The sequence below is a fragment of the Triplophysa dalaica genome, chromosome 16 (genome assembly GCF_015846415.1).
Source record: "Triplophysa dalaica isolate WHDGS20190420 chromosome 16, ASM1584641v1, whole genome shotgun sequence".
NCBI lineage: Eukaryota > Metazoa > Chordata > Actinopteri > Cypriniformes > Nemacheilidae > Triplophysa > Triplophysa dalaica.
This window is the reverse complement of record NC_079557.1, coordinates 16,145,844-16,169,832: the sequence shown is the minus strand read 5'-3', so window position 1 is coordinate 16,169,832 and position 23,989 is coordinate 16,145,844. Positions and strand designations below refer to the sequence as shown.

Genomic DNA, 23,989 nt, shown 5'->3' with positions numbered 1-23,989 from the left:
TCTCACTGTCTTACCCTCATTATTCTCTCCCATTCTAGTCGCCTGCACTCCAACAACCTGCACTGCGACTGCCACCTATCCTGGCTCTCCGATTGGCTGCGACAAAGGAGGGGGCTGGCCCCTTTCACACAGTGCATGGCCCCCGCCCATATGAGAGGTCTCAATGTCCCGGATGTTCAGAAAAAAGAATTTGTCTGCACAGGTATGGCAATGTATTCTCTGCATCCTTTAGTCTTTATTGCTTTTGCTCTCGTGTCTACCTGAAGTTCCCTTTAGGCCGTATTTTAGCATAGAAGAAAATAAAAAGCTCTAAGGTCTAAATCCCTTCCTGTTTTCACTGTTCTTTGCATTCATTTAAGACTTTATTTAACTCGTTGAAGACTGTGCTTGTGAAAATACTAGAAAAAAATGTGCTTTCTGGCATAATCTTCTGTGTTTTTGTTCATTCAAGCAATAAAGAGAAGTTGATACTTGTGCGCTGTCTGACAGATTCTGACGCAGCCTTTAGCCCATGTCTTCACCAGACGAGACCGTTGCCATGTTCCACAGCCAGAAATCTATACTGGACGTGTCAATACAAACCTTTCAAATAGCACCTAAATAGTTTAAAGGCCTCTTTATAAATAAGTGCATGATTATATATAATGTAGCGCTACACAATTATGACAGAAGAAACGTATGTTACGTTAATGGCATTAAATATTTTTAACACGTTAATCTGAAAAAATTAAAGCGTTAACATTTACAGCTCTAATTAAAACTGTTAAAGTCTTTAATATCTTTTTATATGAGTAATTATTTGTGAAGTTAAATGGATAGTTCAACCTAAAAAACAACCTAAATCACTTATACACACTAATGTCATTCCAAACCTGTATGATTTCTTTATTTCTGCAGAACACATTTTGTTTTACTTTTTTTTAAGTATTTTGGTAATCAAACAACATTGACCCCCATTGACTTCGATTGTATGGACACAAGACATTTCTCAAAATATACTTCTGTTTTCAAAGGAAGAAAGAATCAGTTTTTTTTTTTCTTTGAAGTGCTGTACTATTCCTTTAATCATAGTACAGAAATGAACAGATTTCAGGTATCTAAAATTCAGTTGAGTAGTGTTTAAATGTGCTTTAATTGTCTTGCATGCTTTAAAACCCATGCATGCATTGAACCCATGAATGCATTAATTTTTGTTTTTGTAAGATGCTTCTGTATTCACAATTATATTTCTAATTATTAACATACAATTATTGGCTATTTAATAGATGTAAACTTAAAGGGATTTTTCATTGTGTTGTTTTATTAACCCACTGTATACACTGTGATTTTCAATGGACCTTTGGGTTTCATTGGTGTAAAAGTTCACGTTCAGCTATTGTTAATTAAACCCCCCTTGATTAATCAAATGATGAATATACTTCAACACAAACACACCGTGAGAAAAAGCCTTTCTTTATTAAGATGTGAAGAAACACAATAAAACAACAGGGAGTCTTTTTTTCTGATTATGTACTGTATTAAAATTGATTTTCACCAGGTGCTTTGTTCATAGTCTTGAATTAAAGCCACATAACAGTTACATTAAGTACCGTCGGAATGTATAATGTTTTTTTCCTCTACGTTCTTGCTTGTTTCTTTCATTAAACCTCATATTGTCTTTAGTCAATTCACCTCGCGATCTGTTATTTCTCCATCTTTTCCTCTTACCCAGGTGCCTCTCAAACGGAGCCAAGGTCATGCGTTCCCCAGGCATCCATCTGCCCCGCCGCCTGCACCTGCAACACCAACATCATAGACTGCCGGAGAAAAGGCCTGACTGAGATTCCAGCCAACCTTCCAGAAGGAATTGTGGAAATGTATGGATTCCATCCCTTACAATTACAATTTTCCTTTTCTAATTCTCCATTCTGTTGTCTGGTTTTGTGTTGAGTGCGTATTGCTTATGTCCTCTGTGTGCGGATCAGAGTTACTGTCACTGTCTTGTAACATAAGCAATTAGCAGGGCAGTGTAGCACCCTCATTAGTGAGCATGTTAACGCTGTGCTGTGTTTGCGGATAGATCTGACTCGGAGTTGATGGAGGTCTACCTGCCAGTCTACGGGGGTTTAGCAATTAGACAGTCAGTCAGAGATGAGAATTTTCCAAGCTATGCTAAATTGTGAGATTGATTTTACATCTACAATAGTGAAGTCTTTTACGCTCAAGCCGTCTCAAGTAAGGTGATTAGGTGTGAAACAGTACTTTATGTTTACTGAATATGCAGATTTATAAAGTACTCATGATGTAATAACCCTCATGATAACAATGCTTGACAGATTGAAAATGAAACTCAAATTATTTTTTATTAAATTACAATCTAATGTGTTTGATATCATCAGCACTTTCTGTGATTTGGTTACACTAAAAATAGTTTTTAACTTTACTAGGGATATAGTATGTGACTTTTGCATTGTAATATACAGTATAAAGACTTGCTTACTTATAATAATGTGCATATTGTATGATATATGTTGGCATATTAATTCTACCATAAGATAACTTGAATATTAAATATAATAATAAAATATACGTAATATATATAATTATGGGTTTCAAAAACATTTGTTTATATCCTCTCCGGGAAACAAAAGTATCAGCCTGAGCCATTCTCTCTGCCATCTGCATCAACCCAAAACTTGGCTATCCATATCTGCAATGCAATATTAAAATCATCTAGCTTTCGCAAACATATTGTGATTTTCTGAAATATATTGCAGCCATATTTCATGGCACGAGTCATTTTATTTCACATATATACTGTGATATATAATCTGAGTTAGGCGCACCAGTTTATTCACATACCCCGGTCAAATCTGTTGCGCTTGACACTTTATTCCATCACAATGATACAGTATATACCCTCATACTGCCCAGCCCTATGCTGAGTAAATGGGACTCAAAATATATAATGTAATTTATACAATACTGTCATTTACAATATTTGGCCTTTTGTCGTTCCAGCTACTTCCACATTCCATCTATGTCCTTCAAACACAACATATCATTCACAGTAACCGGTTGTGGCTAAAAAAGCAGTTTTTATTTGTGTTCAAAAACCGCTTGCAATGTTTTCATTCTGAGGATGGGCTTCGATTCTGTTTAATGATAATATAGCTTTGACATGCTCACACACATACATAATGTTGCAAAGTGTGTCTTCCCTAAGGCTGATTGAATGTTGTCTTACTTTGGAGAACATCCATATTGTCTTGGTCAGGGTATTTGGTATCCATATTGATTCCGAGATCCTTGTTTGCACTAAAGGACGGGTGGGTAATTGCCTTGATATGCGCTGTTCCCCGCCGTTGTTGTTATGTCAATAGTACATGACCTTTGCATAATAAATGGAAATGAAGGCTAGGTCACATTATCCTAACCGAACCCATGGCCGAAAACAAATTGAAAGTAATGAAATGATATATAACCTGGAGCATTCTGTAGGGGTGTGCTTATTTCTCCGGGAGTTGTTTCCAGTGCGGTTTTACCTCAGTGAGCCAAAACACAAATTGGACACTCGATGTACCGGCTGGTCGTAAACCGTTGGACAGATTTCTTTCTCTTAACGGATCATTAACTACCAGCTACACTTTAAATAATGTAAGGGTCATTTAGAATTAGGTTCAGCAAAGCATATTTCTTATCGAGAACACATTTTTCAGTTTGCATCAAATTTAAAACAATAATAATAATATAATTATATGAAATAAAAATTGATTAAAACTGGATTTAGGTAATACAATTTATTCTAAATCAGTTATGTGTTGCCTGTGACTCAATACATATGTTTTTGAATAACACATAAAAGATACTAGAAAAATATTTCCCAGTGTCCTGAGGCAAAAAAACCTTTTTGGTTCCACATATAACCCTTATTTAAGTCAACCTGAGACGCAAACCTACACACACTCTTAAAGTCTGAGAAATAAAATCTGTGTTGTGAATGGAACATAGTAAATCTGATAGGGTAAATGTACATTTGCAAAACACTTACAGGAAAATGATGTTGTTTTTTGTGCTCTGCCATATTTGTTTTTTCATTTTATTACGTACAATTACTAGTCTAATGGAAAAGTCAGTATCGTGTAACGAAACATATCCATCTGTTCCCATGTAGCCGTCTGGAGCAGAACATGATCAAGAGCATCCCAGCAGGAGCGTTCACAGCATACAAGAAACTGAAGAGAATGTAAGCATGAACTTCTCTGTTATAATATTATACTTTAACTATATTATATTATATCTAAAATGCATATTCATATTCTTATACATCAAATTTTCTGTTTTTCATATTTTTTCCAGTAGAGCGCCTTTGGAACAATGCACATTGTGAAAAGCCCTATGTACAAAAAAATGTATTTGAATTTAATCGAAAATTAGATCAACATTTATAATAAACATGACATACATGGTCATGTGTCATGTTTCACTGTTTTAGAGACTTCTACAGGTTTCATCCTGTGTACAGTATAATCTCTGCGCTACTGTACTGTATCTGCAAGTACACTAGCTGAAAGCTTCTTTCAAACATTAAATAAAAGTTTATAACAGCAATGTTTAAAGCGAATGTCACCCTTCACATGGATGAGTTCAATTCTATTTTACAGCTGAATGCAGACATTGCTGCAAAAAACTCTCTTTTTGGATTTGCACTTATATGACTTGACATGCTAGCTCATGCTTTTGTGTCATAAATAATAAATCACAAATATCTTAAAATTATAGTGCATTGACAAATACGTTTGTTAAGTTTGTTAGGTTTTTATTTATTTTTAAAGGTAAATGTGCAACCCCACCCCTTCGTTGGTCTAACAGTCATATGTATTTAATGTTGTTGCAGAGACTTGAGCAAGAATCAGATTTCTGAGATAGCTGAAGATGCGTTTACCGGCCTACGCTCCCTCACTTCCCTGTAAGTGCTTCATCTACACACACACGTACACATTTCAGATGACACAAACATCACAATTAATATGCGTGAGGTGCATACTAATACATTTCTCATTTTTAAGCAACGTCGGCGAAGGTAATAGGGTTGCGTACTTGCAGACAGTGAGATGACAGGACGACTGTCAAATAAATCAGCTGACATGCGCCTGACAGAGAGGAGACGACCATTGTCTGCCTGTGTGTATGTGCAAGCGTTTGCTGACATCTGCAGCAGCGTGAACACAAGGGAGGACTTTCATTTAAATCACCCCAACAATTCAGAAAGAGACAGAGAACTCAGCGTGCGCATATTAATGCAGGCAGATCTATAACCCAGGGTCCGGCCCACACATCTGTAAACGAGACAGAGCTCATTTACACAGACTGCGTGATTAAAGAGACACTGAGAGGAGAAAGATGGGCTGTAGTCACAGGGAATGTTAAAAAAAAGTGGGACACACAAGATGAGCAACAAACACACAAGCCCACAAATAAGAATGTGTTAAGACTCTTGATGAGTTGCACATGGATCGCACATACTGAGACCTGTGAGTTGATTTACTGAACTCCTTAAATGAAAATTTCCTCTTTATTTACTCGGCCTCATGCTGTGCCAATCCTATGTTCTGTTGTGTTTTTCTGTCGAACACAAAAGTAGAAATCTTTGAAGGATCTTTATGGACTGCTCTGGTTTGAATTTTTTTACATTCTTATGAACAGATTGTTTGGTTTTGTAATATGAGCTTCTGCGGAAAGGAAGATTGTCAGTACTTATAAGGAATATTTCACCCAAAAAAAGAATTCTGACTTGATTAATTCACCCTCATGTCACAGCCTGGACACGACTCTCTCTGCTGTGAAACACAAAAAAGAAGATATTTTGAGAAATGTCTTAGTGCTTTCATGTTTATACAATGAAAGTCAAAAAAATCCCAAATTGGTTGGTGATCAACTTTCAAAACATCTCATTTTCGCCATCATTGGTCAACCATTTTTGTGATATTTCTGATATTCCAGGATGTGAGGTACACTAAATTCTATTGGCTATTCTAAAAAAAAGGACTGCCACCCAATATGTCCCACCCACCCTGGAAATTACAGCAATGTATCAAAACCGGGCATTTCAGGGCACTTCAGTGTGTCATGAATATTGTTCCATGTGCTGTGTGAAGAGTTTTTTCCAAATTTCAAGAATGAATTTTTTTTGATAAAATGTTAGTTTTGGGGGATGAATTACTGCATCTCTAACATTGTTTCTGTCTGTCTGCAGGGTCCTATACGGAAACAAAATCGCTGAGATCCCAAAGGGCCTGTTCGACGGTCTGGTGTCACTGCAACTGCTGTGAGTGCCGCATACATGACTCACTAACATGCAATGTCAAGAAGATACTGTCCTCTGTGTGTGTCAATGTGTGTGTGTGAATGTATGTGAGTATGGCTGTGTTCATGTCCCTCACAATGAGGATACAGTAGGTGCGCTGTGTTACAGTCACACTCGGGTGGGTTGTGGGAGGTAGAACATTTCAACCTCTGTCCTCATAAATCAGTCAAAGTAGAAAACAGACTGTCTTCTGTTTTCACTCAAAGTAACATAAAGATGTATTTGTGGCTTCTCGAGGGAACACTCTCAGCGTTATTAGCATGTAAATTGGATCCGACTGCTATACATATCCTTCAAAACTGCTTACATTTGGGTATGAGAGGAAACTGCTAAAACATAAGTAGTCTTGTATTTAATGCTTAAATTTAGTTGAATTAGTCTGTTTTAATGGCCATTTAATGGTTTGTTCTTACTCAAAGGATTTTTGGAAAATCTGATGTCTGTTCTTTGTGGATGGTGCATGCACGTAAATAAGTTCACATCACCTGTTATTATAACTAAGCGTTGTAGATTTACCGGAGCGGTACAGTCGATACTTTCACCTTCCAATGCTGTAATGACACAAATTATCAACAATTAGAGTTGCTCACCCCTAATGGGTTTTCTTAATAAGGCCCTTTCAACGGACAACCTCGGGGCATTTCAGCTATTTAGGAGTCTTTTAGCTTTGCATGGTTTAATTTTTATAAACTTTTCTTTATTTTTTAACTAATGAGTTCATCCCGCGAGTATACTAATAATGCACATGTGTGCTTAAGGACAAAACTGTGAGGATCGACAAAAGGACTCAAATGCAGGGTAAGTGATAACACAGTTTATTAAACAAACAAGAATACGGCAGGGCACTCCTATCCATTTAACAGGGAAACACTGCCGGCTGTTCTCTCCATAGTGCGAGTAATCCGCCAAAGTCCGTAAAAGAAAACAAGAAGCCAAAAGAGCCGTTAGGGAGAAAAATACCCAAACCGGCTCACTGGTTGCCACTTTCCTATAAAGGGATACGGAGGTTAGTTCAAACTTAGAGAACGGAGAGAGAGAGAGAACAGGGTTAGCCAGTGCGAGACACAAGGTAACAAACAAGTACATCGCCACACAGAGAACTGGCACAGCCGTGGCTAAAATAGAGGGAACATAGATGAGGAGCAGGTGAGAGTAATTAACAGCGCTGAGAAAATAAATGGGGTACCAGATGGGAGGGAAGTAAAGAAGACACAATCCAGCAGTACAACACAAAAATAACCAAAAAATATCCTAAACAAAAGTCAAAGCCTGACAAAAACCTCATTACAATGGCTTTCAGTAATTAAGCACATGACTGCGTTAGTCAATTGTCAGGCGGCCTGAACGGTGGCAAATTTCTGTTGAACACAAAAGAAGAATGTAGGACGACAAACAGCTTTGGGGCACTTTTGACTGCCATTGTTTTTTCCTAATATGGGAGTCAATGGGGGTTGAGATCTGTTAAGTTATAAGCATTATTCCAAATATCATTCTCTGTGTTTGTAAATGATGAAAGGATTACGTTTGTTTGCTCTTCCAGGCTTCTCAACGCCAACAAGATCAACTGTTTGCGTGTGAACACTTTCAAAGACCTGCAGAACCTCAACCTGCTCTCTCTCTATGACAACAAGCTTCAGACCATCAGTAAAGGCTTGTTCATCCCACTACGTGCCATCAAAACACTGTGAGTTACACAAACACACATAAACAGGCCATCCTTCACAACCACCATCAGTCTGAGACTCCAGTATCTAAGCAATTGTTGTACAGAGCCAACTTCACCCACTATTAATTAACTGCAAGTACAAAACAACAACAGTGAGATCAATGTGAACATCACTGATGGAAAAGCCTAGCGCTACATCTTCAACACACATATTCATGCATAGTAATAGTAATGTTATCACAGGGCATTATTGTTTGATGATGTGGACTCCCTCGACTTTTATTAAGCAAGTTATTTTCACCTCCGCAGGCACCTCGCGCAGAATCCATTCATGTGTGATTGCCATCTGAAGTGGTTGGCCGACTACCTGTTTGAAAACCCGATTGAGACCAGCGGAGCTCGATGCAGCCATCCTCGCCGGCTCGCCAACAAACGTATCAGCCAGATCAAGGGCAAGAAGTTCCGCTGCACAGGTAGAGTTCAACACACGTGAACACTGTTAAAAATAAGAAGTATAATGGTAATCAGGACTTGGAGCTGAAAGAGATTTATTGTGTAGATAAACTCTACTGTATATTCTATGGGAAATGATACACCAAGCTCATGATTCAGTACGATACACAGTACTGGGTTTACAATTTTTTTTTACGATATTTTGATTTTTTTTTTAACAATTTTATTTAAAATTCAAATATACATTTCCAAAACATTACCAGTTTTTAATTGAGATGCACCGATATGTTGGGCAATAATCAGTAAAAGCAAATTTTCACACTATTGACTGAAAACAGCCAGCTGACATATCCTGTCAATCAAAAGAGGACAGGAAAATGCAATACATTTTGTGCCCTGTATATAGAAAATGTTAAGAAACATCACCATGTCAATATTAATAGTCATTGTATGAATTACTAACATTCAGAAAGTTAAAAAATGTTCATATAATCTTCAGAATCAACAGATATCACTGAATAGTCGGTATCGGTGGAGAAATTTGGTATTGGTGCGTCTCCAGTTTTTAATAAGATTTGTTGTTTTGTTTAAGAGCTGACTACATTCAATGTGTACCTTCTCTAGGTAAATGAATAAAAATTATTTCGTCATAAATAAAAAAAATAACGTTAGGGTTAGGTTTAATTTAAATTATGAAAGCTAATTTCTTAAAACATTAAAATATAAATCATCAAAACATATATTGAGGAAGGTTGCATGTTTGCAGCTCAATCAATAGGATTATACAAGCGTAATTTTGTAAAACAATCACCATAGCTGCATATATTTTTTGTCATGATATGCGATACATCAATATATCATTACACCCCTTGTAAATTCACAATGCAAAGCTCCCTCCTCAGTCTGTTCAGATCATTAAAGGAAACTAATAAGTCATTGAACACTTTTGAGGCAAAGAAATCACAGTCAAGGAGTCCCGGAGACACTACCTGTAAACTTTACCATTCATCTTAATGTATTTTCAAATTTTTCAAAGTAAAACTAAAGGAAAGTTTCCTAATGTACTCCAGATATTTTCAACCAATTTTACCAGGCTGTAAATATCATGTGATGAATTTTGCTGAAGTCTTAAAGAAATGACGTGTCATGTTCTGATAAGGGTTGCGTTAAACTCAAGCGTTTTTGGTTTTGAAACCCTTGACTGAGATTATAAGAGACCTCAGGAGCAAAAATAAAGAGCTTCAAATGTGTTAAATATGTCCTCTGTTTTAACGTCGACACAGACACACAGAGTATCTATGAATCAAGTGAATGAAGCCGAACTCCAGCACTGCCCCCCACCCATCTGCTCCGCAGTCTGATCTAATACCGCTCTGACATGTTGAAAGACCAAACTTCTGGCCTACCGATCACAGCTCTTTACAGCACATGTTGCTTCACAAGGCAGTAAAACGGCATTCCTCTTCATGTGAGTGTGTGCGTGCATTTTCTGTGTGGCATACTCTTGCCTGGAGCAGTTCTTCTCACACACTGCCAGGTTTCAGAGTGCTCATAGGACAATGCTGACTGTTGTGAACCCGAATGAAGATGCTTTGTAGAGGAAGCTTTACGAGTGTGAACCTGCCCCCCACACGCAGCCGAATTCAGGGTGGGATTATTCGGTGGGCAGCCGCTATTCGCTTTGATATCAAGCTGCAAATTGTTCTCATTAAAACTCTGTCAGTCTAGAAGCACAATAACAAGTGCAAGAAAAGAGCACACAGACACGCTACCGGCCCCCGGTGTGCGGTTGGAAACCCTAACAAGTGTTTGTGTGTTTTAGATGTGTTTTATGTGTGTATGTGGCAGAGGGCTTTGCTCCGCTCCTTTTCACCTCTTGTGTGTCTTGTATGTGTGACCTTCACATCTGTCTGTCTGTCTGTCTGTCTGTCTTTCCTGGCCCAGTATGAGGGAAAGTGGCCGGCCCACCCATGTGCATGGTGACCCAGAGTTCTGGGCAGCTTCCTGGCTGCTGTGTCCTGGCTGCTCCCTCCCCGCCTCTCCGCCCCGCTCCGCTCCGCTCCTCCACTCTGGCCTCTGGTGCAGCTGTCTCTTGTGCTTGATCTAACCATGTGCCGCCGCGTACACAAGCCTCACATGGTTCCGTCAAGCACCAGGGATCGCTGGACATACTCGCACACAGCATGGCATTCTGGGATATGTGTGGTGGCACCTCTCTGTGCCACTCCGAGGAGAGGTGGCGTTCATTAACCCTGGAACAACAGAACGCTTGTGCCTTCGTTTGGGGGACTCAGAAGGCTAACGTTCTGAATCTGTGTTGCTCCTGTAAGTCTTTGGCTGGGCGTTTCAGGGAGGCTGTAAAGAGATGGTGAGAATAAGATAAACAGTGGCAGGCGAGTGATGGGTGATGTAAAGCAGACTTATCTCAGACAACCAGAACCTTGCGGTACGCCTGTATTTTCATGTCAAAACACTTTTTGGTGCCAGACCTCCAATACCTGACCTATTGCTAGACGGTGAGGTTATCTTTAAGGAAATACACACAACTTGTGTGATAAAGTAGACATGTGTGTCTGCTTGTGGAAATGTGGAAGAAATAATTTTTCTGGTTTATTCTTTCATTATTTTTTCACTCTCATGTCATTTCATACCTGTATGAGTTAATTTCTTCTGCCCAACACAAAAGAAGATATTTTGAAGAATGTTGGTGACACTGGACCCCTTTGACTTCTATTGTATCGACACAAAAACCACTTAAACATTTTTCAAAAACTCTTATTTTGTGTTTCACATTAGAAAGACTCAAAGTTTTAAACAACGTGAATAAATGATGACAGGACTTTCATTTTTGGGTGAATTGTGCCTTTAAATCTTTTGTGCCTTCAAATTATAAAAGTCTTATATGTGTTTGTTTAAGCTTACAAGAAAAAATGTCTGTGATTTCTACACAAACTAAAATTAAATTAAATAATTTTATATAATGAAAGTGAAACTATTATTAAGATGTTTTTACTTTCTGACAGTTTAATTTTTTTTGATTTCAGCACATTTCCCCCAATTCCTATAATGCATCAGTCCTAGACATTTTACTTTTGTATTGTTCTCATTACATTCTCATTACTGTAATGCAGTACACTATGTAACAGTGTTTTGGTTTTTACTTTTCAGAGAAATAATGCCACCGTGCAGCAAATCCTAACGGTCCCAATACAGGCCTAATATTTTTGTGTGTAAAATATATATTTGTATTTTTCCATTTGTGATAGAATTGTGACCCAGCTATACTCTTGACAGATTTGATGAAATTCTCCCATGTGTATGAGAAGCTGTCTGATAACCTGTCTGTCTTTCGTTGTGTCTCTGTCGGTCAGGTTCGGAGGACTACCGCAGTCGTCTGAGCAGCGATTGTTTCCAGGATCTGGTTTGTCCCGAGCGCTGCCGCTGTGAAGGAACTGTGGTGGACTGCTCCAACCTCAAACTCACCAAAATACCCCCTTACCTGCCCGAGCACACAACTGACCTGTAAGAACCCACACACAACTCATCTTACAAGCCGCCCCCAGAAATCATTCAAACCTCGCACAGTCCTCCTCTCAGTCCTCTCTTTTCCTGTCCTCTCGTACCCGGCTGTGTTATAGTGAATGAATGTCAGGGGCCTCTCCCAGGCCATTAGCCACACGGTCTCTGCGTTCCCTGGGCAGGGTGACAATGCATTTGCCCTTGCTTTCATGTGTAGAGGGCACATAAGGGTTTTCCTCCGCAGTCCCATCAACTCGAGTCATCTGTAACACTCAGACACTCTCTTTCTCTCTGTCTTCTCTGTGGCTCAGTGACTACAGCTTGCACCCGCTAGCGCAGCTGCTTATTTATAGTGCTCTTGCTCAACCGAGAGCCGGCACTTCATGTCTGATGTGTTGTCCCATGGCAGGCCCCACTGGGAAAATCAGCCCTGGGGGGACGCAAAATGACACCCGTGGTGCATTTACTGTACTCTGCTCTTCCTAATATTTGAAGAGTCTCTCTCATCCCTGTCTAGACCTTGTCTGTATCAATCTGACCGTGTTCAGAATGAAGCGTACTGTGCCGTTTATACTGAATAGTGGATACACTTTTTAAAATAATTTTTGAAATATGTTTTAATATGATTTTTTTAAAATATATATAAATAAAATTACTTGTTAGGACCGACTCGCATTTGGCGTCTTTTCCGTGCGGATATTTTTTACTTTAAATGTAGGCACGACAGCGGCACATCGAGATGGAAATAGTTAAACTTTTTGGAGTGCGCCCGCGCACCGCGGATCATTTGAAGAGAGAAAGAGGCACAGTTCGTGTTTTTCGCAGGGTTATAGACGCAACATGTGATTTGAGGCTTAAACAATATGCAAACTGTAGAATGCTACCACAGCTGGATTAAAAATCCCAATTGAGATTTGATACATTTGTCACATTTATATTTGAAGGTCAAGTTTTGCACATTGCATTGTGGGAAAGAGTTTGCCATGCAGATACTGTTTTCTCTTTCTCCTTTTCTACATTTCCTTTCATTGCAACTTCGATTTATCTTTGTTCTTTGTTAATTATTGTTATACCCCCTCAACAGTCTAAATGCATGACAGTTGAGACGGATACTGAGACGGATATGTCATTATTTCATCACAGCGCTGTATATATATACCGTCTCTCGGCCTATGACAGTCTGAATGATAATAATTTCCTGTAACCATCAGCTCTCATCTTCATTCCATCATGCTTCATTGAGGTTTGCTACTGTATGTTATTCTTTGTGGGTCCTCGGCGAATTATTAACAATGAACCTTTCTCTCTCTCATTCTATACCAGACGGCTGAACGACAACGAGATCTCCATCCTTGAGGCTTCAGGGGTTTTCAAGAAGCTCCCAAACCTGCGGAAAATGTACGAATTTGTTGACTTCACAGTCTTACTTTTACTAGAGCTCTTGGGTTGGGCTGCTGAACATCATTGGCATATTTGGGAGATTCAGGTCAATAGCTTTATATGCTTTATAATGCTATGGACATTAGGGAAGACCAGACTCTGGAATGTTACATATTAATGGGCAAAAGCATGAAGTGATTTACTGTCAGACAATATTTGAGGCGCACTGTGAGAATGGGAAAAACGGCATTCGCTCAGGGAGGAGAAGCAGTGATTTATCATGCATGAAATTGCTTAGTATCAGGCACAGTTATAAATTGGGCAGATCAAACATGCTGACCTTATTTTTTACTGGAGCGATGTTTAAAATTAACCTGTGAATCATCATAAAGCTTGTTTAGGATGCAATCACAACATAGTCTGTTTGATGATGAAACGCAAACGGCAGTGCCGGTGCTTTCTGTAATTTGTCAGAGTAATAAATGATGTCTTTGAGACGTGAGAAGTGTGTTGTGTATTGGATCTCAAGAGGAGTTGACGTCTTCTATTTCATCTCTGCAGAAATCTGAGTAACAATAAGCTGCGGGACATCCGTGAGGGAGCGTTTGATGGGGCCGCAGGTGTTTTGGAACTGCTGTTGACAGGAAACAAGCTGCAATCAGTCAACGGACGGATGTTCAAGGGTTTGAGTGGCCTGAAAACATTGTAAGTATCACCCTCTAGCTTAAAAAAACCCTGCTGTGTGTACAGTTGAGAGTGAGGGCAATACAAGTGAAACTTTAAGGTGGAATTCAAGATGTATATATGCAAAATAAGGTTTAGAACCAAGCAGAGAAATTGGACTTCTGACAAGTACCCCCTGAGGTTCACGCATTCCTGGTTGGAAATCACGTATTAAAATAAATCTGTGCATTCTAACCACATTCACATTCACAATCACATATTCGCACAGATCTGAATATAAATTCACAGTGGGGATAAGGCATTGGGATGCAGACAAAGAGTTTTTTTTCCATATAAGCATTTTGAGAAAGAAAATGTCATGAAAATTCCCGTCACAGCAAAAGTGAATCTTTAAGCATCAGATCTAATCAAGATGTTGACCGCATGATTCTATTCAAAGAAGCTTATGGGCACGAGCGCTCCCTATGCTCGGGCACAAAGATGCTCATACAATGCATATTCCGAGGCCTGGTGGTTAGAAAGAGCTTTCCTTAGGTCTGCTCTCTCTCTCTCTCTCTCTCTCTCTCTAATTAGATTAATTGGAGAGAGAGTAGCACACCCGAGCAAATGAATGGAATCATGGTCCTGCAATATTGGATTTGGTGGCTTTCAAATCCCAGGAGTATGTGTCCAAATTGAGTTTGCTTGTCTCAGATCCCTGTTTGTTAGAGTATTATGCCGAATTTGCTGCTTTCGGTTTTTCATCACGACGAGCTCTGGTTTGCATTCTGCCCGTTTGTGCTACTGAGGGGCTTTAGGAGACCCTGATTGCTTTGGGCACCCTTTGGCCATTTAACCACACACAAACTCATCTCATCCGATGACAAGGAGCAGGCTGTCTCAATGGCCAGCGTGTCTGCCGAACGGGCGGTGTCTTACAGAGCAGATGCACGTGGTTACTGTACTGGCTAATGTGCTAAGTAAATGGCTTGAAAACCATAAAGCAATAGACATGACATGAATAAAACTGGTTATAATGCTAACCATGAACCCAAATTCTATCTTTAAGTCTTTCCCCGCTGTTGTCAGAATTTTCTTTAATTTATGAGACAGTTCTTCCCTGCCATTGACGTCATTTTCCGTCATACTATGTTTTCACTGTTATAAAAAGGGGGGTGTTAACCACCTTCGGAAAGGGTGCAGCATATACTCTAAGGATAATCATCAAAACATGCTTTTTTTCAGCTTTTTGTCTGTTTTAAGAAATCTCACAAAAAAGGCAAAAACAGATTATTTTTTTAATGCAGATGCTCTGTTTTTTAATCTTTTATATCATTTATTCATAGAAAGTAATCTGATGTCGATCGAAAAAATCTAAATCCTAACGATTTGTTTTACTGCAGGGAAAACTATTTTTATATGTTTCTATAAACATTGTTCATACACTTATTCTTGTATCAGAGTGTGGTATGTTCATTGTCAAAAGATTGCGCTAGTTGAAGATGTGTTCCCTTTTGTAATCGTTTTTTTCGGGGGGTTCAAAATAAAAAGTACATAAAAAATCAGTGTTCAGTGCATAATAATAATTTATAAGTTGAGCTGACCGTTTGAATTTCGTGGGTCTGTTTGACTACAGCATGTGTAAAGAAAAGTATGTACACCAACCTGCAATGATATATTTTAAACAGAGATGGCGATAGAGAGACAAAAGTTATCAATTTCCGCTTTAATTCTTTTTATGCCCTAACCCTTTGTACCTTTTAACTTTTTCTTAGTCAAAGCATTATATGGTCCATATAGGACTATAGAATGTTTCAGCAACAACAACATAAACAAATTTTGTCGCCCAAACTTAAATTTAATACCATAAAATATGATTCTTAATAAATATTAATATTAATTAAATATCAAATAAATTGTTACATTATAACCGAATACAGTCCAGAAGTTAACTTCTGGTGAAAAAGTCTATAGGTCCCGCCAATGTAACTCATGTAACTCATCAGCTTCCCACAAAGATACAGATGCAACACCAATACACATACACAGTTATGAGTTAACAAATAGTACATGTGAACTCTTCTATACAATCATACTATTAAACTGCTATTCACTGAATACATTTGTCACTGTGAGCTCGGTGTGATCAGACCTGCCTCTGTGTTCCTCTCAGGATGCTGAGGAGTAATCAGATCAGCTGTGTGGATAACACCACCTTCACCGGCATGAGCTCTGTGCGGCTGCTTTCCCTCTACGATAACCGGATCTCCACCATCGCCCCAGGAGCTTTCAACACTCTGCATTCTCTCTCCACAATGTGAGTCCTTCACACACGCAGTTCATTCACCTCCACGACTTCTGTCATTTATGCATCCTTAACCAATTTAAATTCTTTAGCGTTAAACAAACAGATATAATTACATATAATTCCTAAGAATTTAAAGTGAAACAAGCTTCGCTACCTAATCAAACTATTCATTGAAGGTGATTTAAACCCACATGATTTAGGTAAAAAAAATTCAGTTCCGTTGCACACAAACACGCAGGAAGTCAAACAGCATATCGGGTCACGCACCTCCAACAATCAAGTGGCTATTATATCTCCATATGTATAGAGGATAAGAATGCGGTTTAGGGGGAGAATTCCATTTTTCGTATGTGTTATTGTTTGCAGATGTTTTTCAAAATTATAAGGTTATATTGTCTCTGTCGAAAATGGTTGTTCTTGAACTTCGGAGGAGAAATTGTTGGCTTGCCCCCTGGGGCAGGGAGAACATTAAGAAACGGCTCAACAGTAAAAAATGCCGCTAACTAAAAATGGACTAGAATTTTGTATGATAATGTCCATACAAAGGCAAATTCACAGAATCCTCTCTAGCATCATTACATTTCTGCTTTTGAATGTGTGCTTTGAAAGAATTGAGAACAGCTGGGCACAATGATGCCCGGTACATTTTTAATACAGATTAATACCGCCGAAGCATTTTGCGGGGAAGTAAACAAAGAGCCGATAAACAAAAATGCACTCCAATCATGAGCCTGAGGGAATGACGAGAAAGAGAAAGATCAACAGAGAAAATGAAGAGATCTCACAGATATTCACCGAGAAACAGATGCTGATAAACATTCAGAATAACAAAGTGGAACCGTAGTTTTAAAAAAGGAATGAAAATGACAACTGCCACTAGAATGAGCATCTGTAAACTGATGAAATGTGATGTGGCGAGGTATTACTGGAACATATCGCAATGTGCAAAAATAGATTGATTGGTTGTTTTTGTTGTTCTGTAAACACTCTTACTACCCGAACTACGTGATCAGATTCTGAAGAGAGGGGCACTCAGATAGTTCTTATATGCATGGGGGGACATGATTTTCGTTCTGCCTACCCAATCAACTTTTGCATGCATAAACAACAGGGAGAATTCACACAATCAAGTCATACAAACGTCATGTCTCACTTTTTATCCAGGCTTAAACTATTTTCTGGCATGTTTTGAAGCTTACCACTGTGGCATATTTTATTGGACACTAGAGATTTTTTTAGTCTGTACATACAACATTTGTAATGTACATTTCAGTAAAACTGTAATTAAATTATGACATTTATTCATGTTTTTTTTTTCAAAAGGTAAGAACTCATAATAGGTTTTTTTTTCAAGTAAGCAATTTAAGCTTGAAAATGAAAAAAAAAAATTCACGATGTTTCAGCATTTGTGGTGCAACTGCTAAGAAACAGAGCAATCTCACTGAAATTCGTAACTATACCGTAGTAACTATTTACTACGGCTGCTTCATGTAAATTTTTACATTCTTGTTTGTATGTTTTAGTACGATCTGCTGTTAGATAGTGACAATAGTTTTTGGGGTGGAATTAGGGGAGGGGCTTCATTGATTTTTCTAACTTAGTGTTCATTTTGAACTATTTGTGGGAGTAAATGACATATTGGCACATATTGACTGGAATTGGGTGGCACGATTGTGCGTCATTCTCCTCAAATGCACCTTCCACGCAAGTAAAAAAATCCATCATGCATCATTTGCATGGTTTACAATTAGCTCTTTTAGATTCTCTTTTGCATGACTCTTTAGCTCTCTAATCACCCAGAGACTGACATTTCCATTTCTGCACAGGCCAGCTAAAAATACCCAGACCAGGAGAGAGGGAGAGAGAGAGAGAGCGGGAGTAGGAGAGGGAGAGGCTCGCCAGCTATTCTCCTCCCTCTTTTGTGCAGCAGGCACGTTGGGCACACTGCTCTGTCTCTCTCACTCCATCATTCACCCCTCCACCTCTGCTGAAATTAGAGCAGAGTGGATGAGTGTTTCCGGGCGGAGAGGTTGCAGGGCTGAAAGAAGCAGTCAGGACAGAGACGCTTTTGTGACGTGAATTTAATGATAGATTATAATAGTTAAAATAGCTCTCATTAATTAATTTTAGCTGAGAAATAATCCTTTGTGTCCTAAAACTCTTCATATAGTAATGTATATTTCTGCCTTTAAACACCTGAGCAGTTACATTATGTTACCAGTTTTTGTAGTATTCTAACATTTAGACATATGATATAGAGTTATACAGAAACTTACTCTCTTTCTCTCTCTCGTAGTCTTGCATTTCTTTGCCCTTTGAAATAAGTCATGCCTACAGAAAGTGCTGTAGGAATAATTAAAGGCAAACAGATTGCTGGTGTGAAACAGAGCCTTGTGTTAGCATAGGCTTATACCCTTTAGCTGCAACACGTCTATTGGCAAACCAGCAGAAGTTCAGCCACTCTGTTTGTTACTGTATTAAAGATTTCTTCTCTGCCTATACCAGCATGGGCCACCTCTACCGTATGTATCAGTCAGATGGGCGTATGTGTGGGCCTTCAGCCGGTTCCCTGGTGGGCCTTCTAGAGTCATTGCTGGCGAAGCTTTACACTCAAGGCTAAACTTTTTTGATTTAGGTCTTTTCTCCAGTGCATGAAATTCCAGAGCTCAGAGAGGACGTGTGAAAAATGGGTCAATAAGTTGGCTGTGAAGCCTCGGCTCCAGCGCTCCCCATAGCCATCGCTTGATGGATCACTCTGCACCCATACCTGATGAAAATGTGTTTGTGTCTTATTACACAGCCCTCGTCTTATTTCTGAAGCTTTGAGTGGCTGATTAATAACACCTTTATAACTATAAAATAATTGTGGATTTCTCTAGCTTTCATTACGTGACTTGATGATTACTTCTTTGAATGAATCACAATTGTTTATAATAATATTTGTCCCTAAATAAACATAATAAAAGAGAGGTTTTCTAAATAGCAAGTGTTAAAAGGCAATGCAAAAGTAAATATATTGTTTGCTTGACTCACTGACCTACAGTCTACACTCAAAAAATTTAACTGTCGCTGCTGTTAGTTTTACTTGACCCATTCTTGTTCACAGTACATAAAGAATGCAAGTAATTGAAGTAACATAAGTTAACTATGTTATTTATAGTAAAATGTAGATCCGTCAGCTTTACAACAAGTGATTGACAGTAATTTAACCGTAATTTAACAGTGTTGAGTAGAACGCAAAACCCTATAATATTTGACCTATTGTTGTGTTTACTTATATAAACAAGTTCATTCAACATGACTGGTTGAGGGGGATTTTCAGTTCCCAGCATGCTTTGCGTAAGACTGCATTTAGGCAGTCAATCTCAACATTTGGTGTTATTTTAAGTGTTTTTCAGTTAAGAAAAAAACTTTTTGTGCTTAATGTTCATATATCTTTGAGGTTTAAAAGATTTTGTTGTATTTTTCAGTTTTAGGGTTGCCATTCTTTTGAAGAGTGGTACATATGTTTAAGCTGTGAGAGGTTTATGCACACCCATGATGTCTATTGCATCATTCAATGAGCTTTAACTATGCTAATGCCAGTACTGAGATGCCTCTCATCTGATTTGCTCATTGTGTTTTGACTTAATGCAGTAAGTCTGTATATAATTTATGTATGACACCAAAAAGTACAATTGAGAAGGATAAATATTGAGTTCAATTAACTTAAATTACAGGTACAATCGGAATGGTTTGGTTCTACTCAAAAGGGTTCTGTCAACTTTACTTACATTTCTTTTGTTCATAGTATCAAATTGTTAATTGTAGAAACTACTCAACATACTTGTGTGACACCATGTAAATCCAGCAAATAAGATTTGAGTGTATAAGTCTTCCTTTTTTAATAACAATAGTTAATAGTTAAAAAAATAATGGTATTAATAATAATAAGATTATGAAGAAGGACTTTATTAAGAAGAAATGTAATATTAATTATTATTATTGTTTTTAATATTTATGATTATTATTGTTAATAATAATCATAAATATTATATTTATAAATAAAGGATGCTATCAGTAAAAATGAGCCTCAAATTGTATTTTCTCTTCTCTGGCCAATGAATCATTCTCAAAATATGAGTGTAGAGTGGCAGAGAGCGAGAGTTTGTAACTCCATGCAACGTTTTAAACAGTTGCTGAATTTTTTATTATATTATATAAAAAAATATTAACACAAGATCAATAATCATGGTTCTTAATATCACATTGTCAACTACCTGAAAAATAAAAACATTTGTTTTACTGTAACTACTGTATGTGAAAAGTCTGCAGATTGCATCGTAGTCACAATAATTATATTGCTATCTAAATTCAAATGCATCCATGCTGTCCCTCCGCTGTGTTAAACAGAATGCACTTTCATTATTTATATAACCTATAATTATTGATTGCTTACCGTCATAATTGTGAAGTAACACTGTTTTTGTTTTCTTTCTGTTTACAGTAACCTGCTGTCTAATCCATACGCGTGTGACTGTCACTTAGCCTGGCTGGGGCTGTGGCTGAAGAAGACCAGGGTGGTCAGTGGCAACCCGCGCTGCCAGAAACCCGCCTTTCTGAAGGAGATACCTATCCAGGATGTGGCCATGCCTGATTTCACCTGTGATGGTAAAACTCCATTAATTGTGTCACTTCCACTTGCTCAATATATAATGAGCTGAGTCTGTTAATGGATCAGTAGCTCCATAAATGCCTGCTTTAAAGATGTTTATTAAAGCAATAAGCACTTATGTTGATTATGCCGTGGTTAAGGGGTGTTGTTATTGGAAAGCTATATTCCCTATATTTCCTAGAAGATGGGTGGTGATGTTTACCACTTTGAAAACTGACTTCCAGAAACTGAAATAAACATGATGATTTTTTCAAAGCCAGTTCAACAAAAATACAGTAGGGCCTGATGCACGGAAAACGTGAGCTGCACTGCCTTTTCCTTTTTTTCCAAAGCGCCTGTACTTTGCGCTCTTCTGGCGTCTGTTATTGCTAAGCAACCCTGGGCTGCGATAGCCGTTGAGACGAGGAGGTATAAACAAAGGAAATATGGTTTATATGCACTGAAAATACCTTGCAATGAATCGCTTCTAGATTTAGTTATGCTGTGATCATCTGTTTCTCCATTTTCATTGAGCATGTCTATATTGGCTGGTTGGTTCTTGTCACATGACCTGCGGTGCGCTTGTGGCTTTCTGAAAAGTTTAGATTTTTTCATCTCGATTCAGCGTCGAGGCGCCTGAAAAATGAGAGCATGCGTGTGACGACCGCGTCGCCCCCCCCCCCCCCCGCACGGCTACATTTAAAATAACGAATATGCGTGTGGAAAGACGCAAAATGTGAATCAGGCCTAGTGCTTTATTGCAATTCAATCTTATCAGTCAGATCATGTGTGCCTTATAATAATCATAATAGTTGTTTGTGTTATAAATAATAATTATTATAAACAAAATAGTAATAATAATTGTAGTTGTTGTATTAAATGCTAATTATTATAAAAAATATGTAATAGATATGTAATAGTATTCATATGTATTATAATAATACAATAATAATAATAGTTGTTTGTTGTTGTTCTTAAAAATGATTATAAGCAATATATTATTATTATTGTTGTTGTTGTCATTGATATTGTTAATTTTCAACAATATTCAATTTTTACAATATTCACTCATTTATATCTTCAGCACAATTATTAAGTGAATAACTAAAATTGTTTAATGTGCAAATCTATAAATTTTTCATTCTATTCCGAACTGTTCTGTTGCTTTCTGTGTGCACTCTGACCTCTTAAGAGATTACACACACACTTTCATGCTGTCAAATAAATCAGAGGTTTATTTTCAGGACATTATTAAGAGTTTGCAGACCTCAGCTACTGTTTGCTGCTTTGTAACATTGGAAATTGTAAAAAGCGCTATATAAATAAAGTTGATTTGAATTGAGTCGCTCTTCCATCTACGTGTACACCACATAAATCTCCAGTTCCCATGAAATCAAGCTGCTTAGATCAGGCCACGAAATCGGCTCCTAGACACCGTTCCAGGCTTGCTGGACGCTCCATCTCCTCGGATTTCCCACACCATCCCCTTCTCCCAGCGTCGAGTATATCGCACCGGGCCGACTTCCCACAAGGCCTCACCGCGAGGGCACCGTGAGGACGAATTAAATGCTAAACGTGGAGGCCTTAACATTATCTCTCCTCGCTCTGGTTTTTATAAAGGAAGAATTTAAAGACGGAGAGGAAAAAACAAAACCCCATGAGGCTGACATAAAGTTTTACAGAGAGAAAGGAACTGTGGTTTGGCTTCTGTCTGGCCAGGGTCTTGTGCTCCAGAAAGCCTCTGTGTCAAAGCTGCAGCGTTTGGGGCAGAAACGATGTTTCTCTACCATGAGACATCGGGGAATATTGTGTTAAGAGTCTGCTCAGCCGTAGACAGAGCAGCACTTTGAAATAAAGAGGTTCAAGGTGAGAGAAATCGCCCTGGCTAGAGATCCATTAGTTCGAGGAGCTCATCTGTCAGTACTCGTGTGTTGTTATTCCGTTTGGGGCAATGAGGCTTTCTTCCTTCTCGACTTGGGTCAGGGGCACCATCACTTAAGCGCCGAAAAAAACTCACCACCACAACATCCAGCTACAGTACTTCCAGCCAGCGCTCTGTAATTATACTTAAGAGTAAAACAGCTAAATTGATTTACGGGAAGATATTTTTGGTAGCCTGACGGAGTCCAGTCATTTTAAAACAAGCCCACGACCCCCCGTCTCCTCTGTGTTTGCAGCCGATCTAGCGTTCTCTTTCCAGACTCGTCCCTCGTATTATTGTTGGAGCGTATCTCGGTCTCCATTACCTCCCATTAATGGCTTAATTCCCTGTTTCTATTTAATCCGCGATGTAGTTCAGCCGTTAGCAGATAGCATCTCGCAAAGTTTGGATGAAAGCAGCTCGAGAGGAACCTTGCAAGTATTGATTGCAGGAAATGAGGGGCAGTCGGGCCAAGAGCAATATTAAGCTGCTGATGTTAAACTCCTGTACGCTGCATCACTTATTATGACCAAGTGTGTGTTGTAATAACGATACCCGGGCTGCTCATACGAGTTGGAGAAAGTGCTGTTTTGGGAAAGAGCGTGAGTTTGAACCAGGCACAATATACCTGTGGTTTTTCCAGCCATTCTTTCCCTCTTTCCTATTACTTCCATTTAAAGAATTGATGAGTTTCTATATTAGTTCTCATAGCAACCAATTTTTCTCTTGCAAGATGTGAAGGAGCATAAAAAATTAAAGTCTCTCTTTGTTTCAGGCGTGGAGGAGAATGTCTGTCTGCCACCGACCCCTCGCTGTCCCGATTCCTGCACATGCTCAGACACCGTGGTGCGCTGTAGTAATCGAGGGTTGCGTTCGCTACCTAAAGGCATCCCGAAAGATACAACCGAATTGTGAGTTTCTTTTCGTTACCCTTTTCTTTCTCTGCATATCTTTTGGGCCATTTCTGGATTATTTATCACTTAATTTTGTTTAACTTAGAATTAAATATTTATCTGTTGCCACATTAGATGACTGTTTGAATTTGATTTAGACAATCTCTCTCAAACAACTGTAGCTAGAAGTTGCAAGATTTCTGTCTT

General features: G+C 38.5%; 1 protein-coding gene across 4 annotated transcripts in view; it reads left to right on the top strand.

The window, feature by feature from the left end:
• Window positions 1–23,989, top strand: part of slit3 (slit homolog 3 (Drosophila)) — a 197,055-nt gene that overhangs the window by 146,247 nt on the left and 26,819 nt on the right. For all 4 annotated transcript variants that reach the window (XM_056770348.1, XM_056770347.1, XM_056770346.1 and 1 more), the window contains 13 exons: window positions 39–202; window positions 1,712–1,856; window positions 4,154–4,225; window positions 4,877–4,948; window positions 6,236–6,307; window positions 7,887–8,030; window positions 8,322–8,485; window positions 11,837–11,987; window positions 13,308–13,382; window positions 13,926–14,069; window positions 16,201–16,344; window positions 20,822–20,985; window positions 23,665–23,800. In XM_056770348.1, coding sequence (XP_056626326.1) covers window positions 39–202; window positions 1,712–1,856; window positions 4,154–4,225; window positions 4,877–4,948; window positions 6,236–6,307; window positions 7,887–8,030; window positions 8,322–8,485; window positions 11,837–11,987; window positions 13,308–13,382; window positions 13,926–14,069; window positions 16,201–16,344; window positions 20,822–20,985; window positions 23,665–23,800 — 1,647 coding nt within the window. The remainder of the gene's footprint in view (window positions 1–38; window positions 203–1,711; window positions 1,857–4,153; window positions 4,226–4,876; window positions 4,949–6,235; window positions 6,308–7,886; window positions 8,031–8,321; window positions 8,486–11,836; window positions 11,988–13,307; window positions 13,383–13,925; window positions 14,070–16,200; window positions 16,345–20,821; window positions 20,986–23,664; window positions 23,801–23,989) is intronic.